The sequence below is a fragment of the Apteryx rowi genome, unplaced genomic scaffold (assembly GCF_003343035.1).
Source record: "Apteryx rowi isolate R43461 unplaced genomic scaffold, aptRow1 scaffold_222, whole genome shotgun sequence".
Lineage (NCBI taxonomy): Eukaryota > Metazoa > Chordata > Aves > Apterygiformes > Apterygidae > Apteryx > Apteryx rowi.
In genome coordinates this window covers 251791-264346 of record NW_020448553.1, presented here as the reverse complement: position 1 = coordinate 264346, position 12556 = coordinate 251791, and the positions used below count along the sequence as shown (strand labels likewise).

The 12556-nt window shown below is 37.3% G+C and overlaps 1 protein-coding gene across 2 annotated transcripts in view; it reads left to right on the top strand.

Moving 5' to 3' along the window:
- The window catches only part of ARMC3 (armadillo repeat containing 3), a 55219-nt gene extending 42663 nt beyond the window's left edge, over positions 1–12556 (top strand). The window contains exons 13-19 of one of the 2 annotated variants that reach the window (XM_026064965.1): positions 530–630; positions 1739–1834; positions 3339–3430; positions 5967–5999; positions 6296–6518; positions 9943–10105; positions 12347–12556. In XM_026064965.1, the coding sequence (XP_025920750.1) occupies positions 530–630; positions 1739–1834; positions 3339–3430; positions 5967–5999; positions 6296–6518; positions 9943–10105; positions 12347–12556 (918 nt within the window). The remainder of the gene's footprint in view (positions 1–529; positions 631–1738; positions 1835–3338; positions 3431–5966; positions 6000–6295; positions 6519–9942; positions 10106–12346) is intronic. The other variant, XM_026064966.1, reaches the window with a different exon arrangement.

Here is a 12556-nt window from a genome sequence, read left to right as displayed (position 1 = left end):
TGTTTTTTTTTGTTTTTTTTTTTTACATAAAGAAGTAAAGAGCTCATATTTTCACCTTTGTCACAACCCTTTCTCTCACAAAGCAGTATTTATATAAAGACTGACTCCACTGTGTGCTGTGTTTGATTTAAATTGGAGAAGGCATTTTCAAAATGCCCAAATGAATGGGAAATACCAGTCTTATTGAAAATCAGTAAAATACGTGCTACTAAAGCATTTGGTTGCTTTTGAAAATTCCATTCTAGATTGTAAAGTCTTCAGAGGCAGGAACATTTCTTTATTCTAGATCTAAGATGACATATTAACAATAATTAAAAAATAAATTATTTATAAACCATCTTCCTTAAGCAAATTAATGAAGAAGTAACTGATTTCATATATTTTGAATGTTTTTAAAAGTTCTTGTATATACTATTCTGTTAAAGATTTGGAATTTTAAATAACGCTTTAAATATCTTTTAAAGAATGTATTTTCTGTTCAACTTTAGAAGAACAGAACAACTGATCTTTTATTGTGATTTTCTTGTAGGTACAACCTGGAGTGAAATTTTTATCTTTGGAGGAACTGAGTAAACAAGAACTTACTGACCGTCGGGCCATAATCTTCATTAATGCTAAACCACAGAGCATGTGAGTCACAGTTGATCTGGCAATTTTCATTGCAATAGCTCACCTTTTTCATCTTTCCACCTTTTCCACTCTACCCACTTTTCAAATAATACAAAATTACTGTGACGTTTGTATTGTGAGAGATATATTTTAATCCCAGCACAGTGCTTCATGTCCCAGGAGACAAGAGATTTGTATTTTATGAAATAAGAATTTTGATAATTACTTTTTCTCTAGATAGAAAAGATTTATTCGGCTGAGTTGGTTTTCTTGGAAAACTTAGCCATTAAGTCTCATTCATATAACAACCTTTATTCTGGATGGTGGGACATCCAGTGTTTTATTAGTTATAACAAAAGTTAAGAAAGGTTCATCTAAACTGGYTGTCAGTATGAATGTCAATGAAAACTCTGATTTGATGAACTTCTTGTACTGACAAATACATGGAATTTTAAGCAAATCATCCCAAGAAGCAGGACAAAGCCAAGCATCAAGCTTTCAGGCTGCTTTCAGTATTTGTAGTACAGTAATATAAAGAACCTATGTGCATTTCTTCTCTATTTAAGTTGAAGCCAGCCTAACAAATCTTAGATTTGAATGCAGGAAGTTGGTATTTGGCTTGTTTAACTAGAAGTCATTTCCTCTAAACAGTCTTACAGATCAAAGAATGTTCTACCAGTATTTTGCAAGTCCAAAACCTTCTTCTCTGTCAACACATCACATATTTGGTTTACGATATCATTAGCTTCCCTTTTAAGATTGTACATGACACTGTAAAGATGTCTGAGAACATCTATGACAAATTAACAATCCACACTCTTTGTTGATTCCTAAAGTTGTCTTTTACTATCAAGTTTTCTTTCTTTGACTTTGATACAGCTTCTTGCCTTTGTACCTTGTCAGCAGTCTTACTGCCCAGTTACTTAGGTATCCATCATTGGTAGCCCATACTTCATTTTTGACCCCTGAATGAATTTCAAGTTTACTAGTTGCTATGTTATTTCTTACACTCCTGGCTTTCTTACAAATATATTTACTGTCCTTTAAAATTAGAAGTCTATTTGCTTAGCTTAATATTCAAATACTTATTTCTGCAAATAATATGTAAAAATATCTTGTTCCATTTCAGTGTGCCTGTAGTAGAGGAAAAGCCACAAGATGCATTTTACGAACACACTAACTTGTCATCTTCTATTTTAAGACGAGGCAGTAGAGAAAAAGCCAGGTATGGTCTGGAGATTATACTGAACGTCAATGCTCTATTATTGTACTAACATCAGAAATAGAATTCTGATTGAAAATAGCGATAGATAGTTTCCATACTGAGTAAAATTGCTCAAATATAGTGTTAAACATATTTTCAGAGTCTTTCACCTCCTAATTGCAATAAACTTCCTCTGTCTATCTTAGTAGTTATTTGTCTGCCCTCCCCATGCTGTATTTGATCATCTCACAATTATTTAGCTGTTTCTCCTTTCAGTATCCCTAGGAACCAGGGAAATGCTGTTATTGTACATCTTGAGAACGAAGACATAGGGAAATTAGGGTAGAATTTTTTCAGTTTAGAACCTAGGCCCACAAAACTTCCTGTGCTGCCTACATGTATCCTTATTTCTAGATTAAACTTCTGCCAGTAAAATTCCATAAGTGACTAAAAGCTGAGAAGGGCATGCCCAGAACGGACTCAGTTTTGACAATGCTCAGTCTAAAAATGCCTGGCTCATGAAGAACTCCCTCTGATCCATACATTAGATACAATCCTACTTGTCCTTTTCATGCCCATCTCATGCCATGAGATCACATGGGCATATTTGCCCATGCCACATATGTCAGAATCGTTAAGGCTGTGGGAATTTCATTTCCTTCTTTTACAGAAACAGGATTTGAGCCTGCCCCTCCCACCTGCATGTAGCTGATCACATGATATTCAGCGTATAGCTGTCTTACTCTCTTTTGTTGTAGCTATTCACTAATGAAGAGATACAAGGAACAGAGCATTCTGCTTCAGCTGCTAGGGCACTTCTCTGAGAGGGTGGAAACCTAAGTTCTAGTCCTGGCCGTGACGACTGTTAATATAAAATACTTAAACCTTAGTTTGTTAAACTGAACCATGGTCTTCCAGTTGAACCAGTAAGTCTTTATGCAAAACAGTAGCACAATCATGACCACAACCAGGCCTTTCAGAGAAGACTGGAATTCCAGGGGGAACATTCAGGATTTTGAATCCAGTCCAAATAGAGCCTCCTTGCAATCAATGGGATGGTGCCTAATCCTTGATAGGAACATAACCTACAACCTCTCCTCAGTATTTCTGTTAGCTAACTTAAGGAGTTTACCATTTGTCATGCTGGTTTCCGTGGATCCCAGTCCTGGCTTCCTAATTTTCCTTGTCTTATGGTATAGGAGGCCTTGGCCACACCTCAGGGCTGTGAATTCTAGTCAGTGATGGGTGTTACGAAAGGCTAAGTGCTACAGGACTTGAAAAAGGGGAGAGACTGGATCCTTGTTGTAGAGGCTGAGGTACTATGTTTTCAGTTTTTAGCTTGGAGCTCATCCATGAACTATGATACACTACCCTCTGTACAGGCATTCTGTTGATAGAGATAGTTGTTGATTTCTTACACTGCTTTTATATTTGCCTGTGCATACATATGTGTGTGTGCTTGAGAGATTAAATTTGCAGTAAGAAAGAAAAGAGAAAATTGGAACCTGTTTTGTGATTTCAATAGTTTAATGGCATCTCCAGTGGAAGAAAAACAGGAATTATCTGGACGAAGGTCTTCACTCAACAAAGGCAGCACTAGAGAGAATGGCTTAAGGTATTATATTATGAATTATGTACCTATAGGTTCATTTAGAACTGAAATGCAAATTGTTGACAGATGATAGCTACTGAAATTGTTGACAGATGATGGCTACTAACTAGGAGGATCTGAATTTCTGACTTAATTCAGGACCCAAATTGTAAGTTTAATCTCCCTAAAAGTTATAAACTTACAAGGCAGTCATCTACCTTTTGTTAGTTATTTAGACTGCAAGCACTTCTGGAATTCAGTTTAAATAATTTTATATTAGAAATGGATCATGTGAATCACATCATTGTTTCTTACAGTGTGAGGTGAAGATACCCTTGAACAGTTGCTTTTTAATGTAATTTATGTCAATTACACAGTAAATGACTGCACTGTTAGGAACCATAACTTTTGGAAAGCAAAAAAAATTGTATTTGGAAAAAACAAAAGCCTGGCTCAATTTCCCCAAAGAAAATTTGCAAGGATACAAAGACATCTTTCTTCAAGTATGAAATAATTGCTTTTGAATGTCATGATCAAGTTGTATGATTTATAACCCCATTGTCATTCATTTTGAATCCATAATTCATATATCATTATTGCTACTAATTTGTGAGATATATGGGAGTTACTTGAAGGTCAGTAGCTGACTCCAAGTCTCAAAAATGCTTAGACTTTTTCCTAAATGCTTTTTTCCTTTGATTGTATGTTTCTGTTTATCACTATTTTGCAAAGTACCACTGAACACGCAGTTTAAAACCATTGTTTTTGAAAAGTGATACTAGTTTATGTAAACTGAAGTTGAAAGCTAAGAAAAGGACAGTTATAATAGTCTGCTGGAAAAGTTTGAAATAGATGTAGAGGAAGTGCCTAGTAGATAGTTTGACATATATTTGCATAGACAGATAGCATACTTTTGATCAAAGAGTTGCATATCTGATATATACATTGCCTGGGCTAAAAGATAATCTTTAATGTGGACTGATGAACATGCATTCCTTCTGTGCTATGTTCTGATAGACCATTTAAGGAAATACTTTCCAGTGCTCATTTACTCCTTTTCTAAAGATGGCCAAGATATTAAGTTATGCAAAAAGGAAACAAAATAGGTGTCATAGCTGGCACTATGACAGCAAGTTCACGGTTCCTTACGAGATAAATATGAGACAGACATGATGGATTGAAGAGTTGAGCAGTAGGGTAGGAACAAGTGTGGAAGACAATCTTATAACAGCCATTCCACCAAGGAGCAGAACACAGTCATACCTCAGAGAAACAAGAAGCAAAAACCAGAAAATCATTCTTCGGACCTACCCTTCTCAAGTTTTTTTTCTTCCTAAACACTGCAAAGAAATAGAATAAGAGTGGTTCAACAGTAATTTGAGTAGACAGAACTAGAGAACACATTTTCCTGACGTAGCGCAATGATTGAACAGTGCACTTTTCATAGGGAAAAGAAAGTATTGGGAGGATAAAAGGGAAAAGCAGCAGAGAAAGAGGGAAAATGATCAAAGAACAAGTATTATAACATTTGCAGAAGTCTGTTGTTTTGAAAACCTGTTAAGTGAGACACCAGAAATGCAGAAAGGGTTCTTTTTTTTTAACAGGTTATTCTCAACCATGATGTATAAGAGTTTAAATGTGGAAGTAGGTAGCTGTTTAAACTAACATTATAAGGTTCCCTAGTTCAAAGCTATAGTTAATAGATTCAAATTAGATAAAGAAAATTGTTTGTCTGCTGTTTTAAGTATAAGTTAACTAATAACTGGAACAATTTATTTAAGAGGGTGGTGAATTTTCCATAATTTGAATATTAAATCTAAATTGGTTGATCTCCTAAAATGTGCTTTATGAAATCTATGAAAAGGGCTTTTGGTGAATGTGACAAATCTCAATAAGGTAAAAGAAAAGTTTGCAAAGTATTCTGAAGACAAATTGCTTGAATTAAACTACTGATAATGCCATATGTCCTTCTGCTCCCAATTATGCTTTTAGTCCTCAGAGTGCTGAAATGTGTTAATTGTAAAAAAATTAAGAATAAATTGAAGAGCATAAAATAATGATAATGTGCCCTGAAACTATGTTCTCTGGTGGTCTTTTTTCTTTTTTTTTTCCTTCCAAGAATGCCAGAAGTATTATGGATTTTAAAAAATAAGCCAGACCTGTTAGAGAAAGGGAAGAAGATATTTTGTTGTATTTCAAAGTAGAATTATTCAGGACCTATACTGAAAAGGCCTATGAAATCTATTCAGGATCACAGTCATCTTTCAAATCCTGAGCTTTAGTGGAAAATGTAATATGTACAGCAAAAAAAAGTCAGGAAAACATAGATTTCTTATAAAATCTTTATCTGATAAGCCATGCTGAGTTTGCAAAATACATGGACTTATAACTACATGGACTATTGCTTGGTATGTCTTGTCAATATTTCAGCCATGGTGTTGATAACAGTTTTTCCTTTATTTGAAGTCGAGATTTCTATCAAGTAAAAACTCATGGTAATTTGTTATTTTTAACTCTTGACTGTATGCAAACTGTAACAGTCTAAAAATGTTTCCTATATACTCTCTAAAAGCTTGTTGCAATTATTATGTAGCTGTACTTAGGTAAGTGTCTTCTAATGTAGATAATTCATATATGGGAGAGGCATATCAGAACCATAGACAAACGTCAAAAGAGAATTAACAGGAGTATTAATATGGAGATAGTGTCAAGTGGTTCCTAACCATCTCTTCCTTAAGTATTCTCTAAAGCTTTGTAGATTTTGGAGTATTCAATATCAGGAGAAAAAAGTTCCCATACCTTTCCCTCCAAAATCAGTTTGTCTAAAATGTCCTGGTGGAGAACTACTCTGTTAGAATCCGGACTTCAGAGACTACAGTATTCTAAAAAAGGGTATATTGTTTTCTATGTAAGAAAATGGAAGGGGAAAAAAGAAGAGGAAAAAGTGAAAGAAGATGATGTTCAGAGTACATTTGAAGTCCAGGATGAAGTAAATCTTGAAAATTCACATTGGTTGCCACCACCTGACTTCATTTTATTGGATTACATTAATGATGCTTCCAAAACAATTCTACCACTAACAACTACCTGGAAACAGGTTGTGGCTCTTGCACAGTGAGTACTGAATTGTATTTTCATAACTAATGCAAATAAGTTGAATTGGTAAAGGAACAATTTTCTTAACCTAGGACAACATTTTCAGATTTGTTATTTTTCCTATCCTCAGTTGGAATCCAAACCAGATTCAGTCCAGAATTTTGACATCATTTTAGATTTTAAGCTTGGTGTTTCTGATTTTATTGCAATTAGTTTAAATTTTTAAACAAAGCATCACTTGTGACAACAGGGTGTGAATTGCTCATTTTGAAAATATTCATATAGATGATTTCAGTTTTTTTGACATTTTCAGAATGAGAAATTTATCTGTACTGATCCTTTTCAAAGAATATTTCTGATAAACCAGCTTTTCTAGCATTTTTATTGTAAAATTCCTTGTTATTTCTACAAATGAATATATAGTGAAGACTATCTTTAAAGTATTTTAAATATTTTTGTTGTGTTAATTTTTGGGTTTTTTTAGAGCAGTTGTTTCATGAAACATGCCCCTCCCACTCCTGCTCACATTCCATCTATTTTGTGATAATACAGGTTGCCTTTATTCTTGCTAGTGATCTTGGCAGTGATAATGCCCTGAATATTGCTGAACAGCAATCAGTCATTAGGAAAATAATTAATACTTCTTTTCCCCTGAATTTTAAAACAAATGACTAGGGGGAAACAAAGTCATTGCTTTGTTACTGCTATTGCTGTATGTCCCAGTCAGAAAATGGGTGCTGTGAGTCAGTCTTTCTGTTGACTCCACTGGCTTTTGTTTGAGGATCTAAAAACTGACCCCAAACGCCAAAATTCTCTACTCTACTGGGTAGAAAGTTCAAATTCCCAGGAGATGCCTTTTTAATTCCATGCACATGGAATTTTGTACAATTTGTCACTGGCTATGTGCATGCCCAGTTGTGTAATGTAGTAAGTGAAATACACCAGGTTATAATAAACTAAACATTGTCAGCAAAGAAAAAGGTGCTGTATTAGAAGATAATAAAATTCAAACACTTAATGCAGTATGTGTTTGTTTCTAGTCAGCAGTGTGATCTTCAGGTGTTGAGAGAACTTTGTGACCTTCTGACTGGACCTTTCCTGCCCTGTGCAGATTGCTTGTTTCCTCTCCACCTCTTCCTTCTTGCACCTTCACAGGCATTTCGCTTCAGCTTCGTGCAGTGCCTGTCCCTCCTGCTCCCCAGCCCCTTCACATTCATTCCCCCTCAAGGTCTCCACTCCTTCCCTTTCTTTAAGCTTCATACTGGGGCATGTGGCTGGCATACTGGGCCCCTAGGTGGGGAAGCGGCTGGAGGGCTAAGCCCCACCTGGGGCTCTGGCACACAGCAGGTTTCTTTTGAGCACAGGACTCCTGTGCAGGGAGGTGGCAAGCCCCAGCTGAGGCACAAAGCCATAGTGTTTCCTTTGCCCCATGACCCTGCATACCCCGTGTACCTGACTGCTGATCAGCTGCACATGGTRTGTATATAATCAAGGAACAGGAGAGGCCCAGGCACTGCAGAGCCTAAATGCACGAGATGAAACCCTAGCCTAAGACTTGATGGTGTTGCGGCTTTTGTGTATTATATCCTTTCCCTCTCTTATGATCTTTCTTGCTTAGCTGGTTTTAGTCCCCCTCAGGACAAGAACTCTTTTGTATTTGATCTTTATATAGTGCCAAAAGCATGAGACATTTTTCCAATTTAGTTTTTAGGTGCTACTATGATTAACATCCTGATATTTAATAGTGCCAGAACATCAAATTGATGTGTGGTATAATGTGATATGTGTACAGACTATTGTTATCAATGTGGGATTCATTAGTTACATTGACTGCTCAGTCTGGGCACCAGTCACTGTCATCTCCAAGAAGTGTGTCAGCTTTCATCTTCTCCTTAGTTTAACCTTTACTTACTATTTTAGCAGTTTTCTGGTTGGCTCCTCCATCTGGGGAGTTTGGTGTCAGATCCTGCTGAGTCTTACAAAACTTGTTTGTTCTGCTAACCCTCATTTTTAATAAAGTGGTCTACTTCACTGTGAGGAATGACTTTTCTGTTGATTGCAAAATTTGACAAGACAGGTCTTCATCTTTAACTGTTCAGCTGCGTATAAATCATGCCACCTTTCTGAAGGTGGAATCCATAAAATACTATTTCAAATCCACTCTTCAAACACACCAATGAAATCTTTGCAAACACATAATCCAGTGAAACAATCATAAAAAACTTAAGTAGGAATGCTTTCTGTGGGATTTTATATATATGTTCCATCTTAAGCTGCTGCCAGAATAGTGTGTGTTGAATATAAAGGGAAGGAGGAGGCAGTTGCAGGAGTCCTCGGGAGCCTGGAGGCTTAAACAGCATTTCTGCCATGATCCCAAGGGAGAGAGCCTGCGTAGATTAGGAAACACATAATAGTGCTGGCTGCATCTCCTTTTAAACAAACCCAGCACATCTTTGCACACATACTGGAGACGTATGCATGTTGGCTCAAGAAACTTTTCTCTCTTTATTGGGGGCTGCCTCCAGGCACAAGCAGCACAAGTGAGTACTTGGAGCCACCCCACTTCTTCAGGCTCACCCAGTAGTTCCCATCTTCAAGATGCTGTGCCTTGCCTGCTCTGGGATAACTCCCTGTGCCCGTGCTTTTGCTACCAGTAATTCCTTCGGCCCTAGATACTGAGAAATAAAGCCCCTGAAATTGCCTTGCAGGTACTGTGAGGGCAGAACCTGTTTGTAGAGAGTGATGCAGGAGGTGATACTGAATTTTGCTCCCTGCCTGAGGCAGTGGTTTATGGCTCCAACCTCAGCTCTGCAACACTCTGTGCAGTGCTACAGCCCTCAATAACACCTGTGCCTTTGGCTGGGGACACTGTGAGGGACCAAGGTATTTACATATAGGGGCCATGTAAAATATTGGCTTTGACATGCGAAAGTTGAAGTACCTTTTCTGGATGCAGTTGCTTCCATGAGTTGGGATTATTACCTATGGCTTTATTTTTGTCATCTATACTTTCATTGGCCTTTATTATTATTTCAAAAAACTGATAGGACTGCATATCGTAATAAATAGCTCATGTAATCTGTTAGCTGTAAAGATGGATGTTAGCTTCTGAACTACTTCTTCATTAAGTTGACTTTTTATTGATAATTTTCTACAAGTGCTTGGTACTTGCATTGCTCCTCTCCAGAGTTTCTGCTAACAGCTGGTACACCTTAAGACTGACAAATCTGAATGACCTGAATCATGGCTATCTATATTTAATAGTGAGCATATTTAAAGTACTAGTTATTAAATTAAAAAAAATAAAGCACACATAACAAAAGTATTATGGTTTTATAAGTCATTCACTTATTGATTCTATACATTTCATTTTGCTGATATATTTTTGTGATAAATACAAGAGGAATTATAGACTAATTGATCTTGGTATAAACTGGAACAGGTTTGTCGCAAACAAGATGGGTGGCCCAATTGAAAGAGACAGACTATATGACTTCAGCTGGGAACTTCACATAAGTGAAATAGAATTTGAACTGAAATGCAATACTGTGCCTATTGGGAAAGTCAAAAAAGGAACATTCTACCACAGGGCTTTGCTTTTCAAGGTATATTAACATTTATTTTGCAACATAACACTACCTTATTTTTGTTAAATGGATAGTATAAACTAAAGTACACTTGCATCAGTATAATATAATRTTTATATTCATGTAAAATCTTTTGTATACATTTAAGTCATTTTTCACTGGCAAAATTGATTTCCCAGTCAATGAAAGCCAGCATTGCTGCTTTCTGTAAAAATCCTTGTTGTCATTAAATTGTCTTAAGTGATATCAGCAGAATACTTGATAAATGGCAAAAAGCCAAAATATTTGATTGGGAGTCAAAACATTTTACATTTTCTGTAAACTGTAAAATATTGAATTATGCAGTTTCCTTCTTTTCATGCTGCAAATGTAAACTTGTTGGGACAATTTCTAGTCGGTATCTATCTAGTATTCTTTGAGAGCATATTACAGCTTTCATTCCGTAGTTTCATAGCCTGGGAAGCTTCAGTCCTTCTTCTCTCTTCATGTGTAGATGAACTGATGCAAGCTGCTTATCTGTCCCATCCTTTTTCCTTGGCTGTTGGGTAGCTTGGCTTTTTTCCACCCTTCTTGGGTGGAAAGGTGTCGCAAAAGGAGTGATGCACTTCACTTGTAAGAGGGAAGCAGCACTACATTTATTGCAGTAAGACAGCGACTTAACAAAGTTCAATCGTGAATAAGAACGATTTAATGAGGTTTGATTGGCAAGATTCACTCAGTTATTCACTGCATGAAGGACAGGGTCAGATGCGTGCGCAATGGAGACCCTCCTGTTGAGTCACGAGGTTCAGACTGGACCCCCTTGCTTTCTAAACTCCTGCAGAGAGGAGCCTGTGTGTGGCTGAGTCTGGTCCTAGTCTCTGACTTGGTCAACGGTTTATGTCTAAGGGATTATGTGCACAATTAGTCAGAGATATAACTCAGCAAAGTTTCGCAAAGTTCGCAAAAGTTCAGCATGCTATTAATCACTTACCGAGGATCTGTCGCAGGTAAGGAATCTCTCAGCCTTGAGGAGTAACCTTGAGAGGCGTCCCTGCTCAAGAGGAGGTTCTGCAGTGCAGCCCGCTGCCGTGCAGGAGCGCTCAATGGGCTCTGGGCTGCCCCCTATTTATGGGGGGGAGATGATTGACTCATAGTCATATCTGCATACTAGACAGGCCTTAGCTGATGCATGCTCAACTAGCCGCTACATATGTGCTGTTTACAGGGAGGTCATGTTGAGGAGGAGAGAGCACATCGGTGTGGGGGGAAAGGAGCACACGGTCACAAAAAGAAAAGAGAAGTAAGGCCTATGGCATTAAGCATGATGGACCTAGGAAAGAGCACACAGGAGCTCAGAAAAAGAGCACAATCCTAAGTTTATGATATCCATGGGGGGAGAAAGTTCCTGACTTACTTTGTGGCTGATACACTTAATTTGTGGAGGGAGTGAATTAATTTTACTGAAGCAACCTCAATATTCCCTTCCCCACCACTGCCCTCTCACCATAATGTCTCACAAGAAGCCTTTGTAGGGATTGTCTCTCTAAAGCCACAACAATCTAAGCAAGGGATATACTTGTGCATTTGTAACATGTTAAAAAACTGATTTCATTCCTTCACAGCAGAAGCGTTCTGAGAAAGCGATTTTGTAGCTGGAAACCATTATAATTGTGTCAGTGATCCTGCAGCACGCAGGAACTGCAGGTGTTCCATCTAGCAGACATTTGCCACATGTTTCATTGCTTCACACATCAGCAAGGCTGAAAAGCAAGCGGTATGCTTCAGAGTCAAGCAGCAACCCTAAACTTATACTGATAAAAATGTTACATTTTAACACTTAATATTTCATACTCAGTATGTGTGTGCAATGTACCTAACCTTGTTGCTTGTATGGACAGTTCTTTAGAACATTATTCAGAAATGAGTCTTCCAACTAGAAAAAACATTGCAGGGTACTGTGGGTGCTGCAGTTCATCTGAGATCTGAAGGAGTGGCTGATACACAAATGTATCAGTTTCTGAAAAGAGTTAAAATGAATATTTTTTATGCTGTACATAGAATATGGTAGAAATAATATTTAAAAGCCTACAATTTCTAAGCTGAACTGGCAATAAAAATTTGCAGTTTGGGACACCTTAGAGATTTACAAAGTCTCTTTCAAGAAAGCCCTTGGCCTTTCAGGTATTTATTTTCTTTTTAAGCATCTCCTGACCTTGCTGTATATTGTAAAGGCAAAGTATATTAACTGTGATTAACTCCCTTTTCTTTCTTTTTTAGGTGATAGCAGACAGAATTGGCATTGGCTGCAGTTTAGTTCGTGGCGAGTATAACAGAGCTTGGAATGAAGTTAAGTTGGTTGATGACTCTCCTCAAGGAATAGCTGGACTTCTGCTTCCTCCTCAAGAGTATATTGTAGATCTAATGTTTGAGCCAGGCTATTTGATGAAACAAGGAAGTGCGGAGGCAGATCACTACAAATGTATTTAA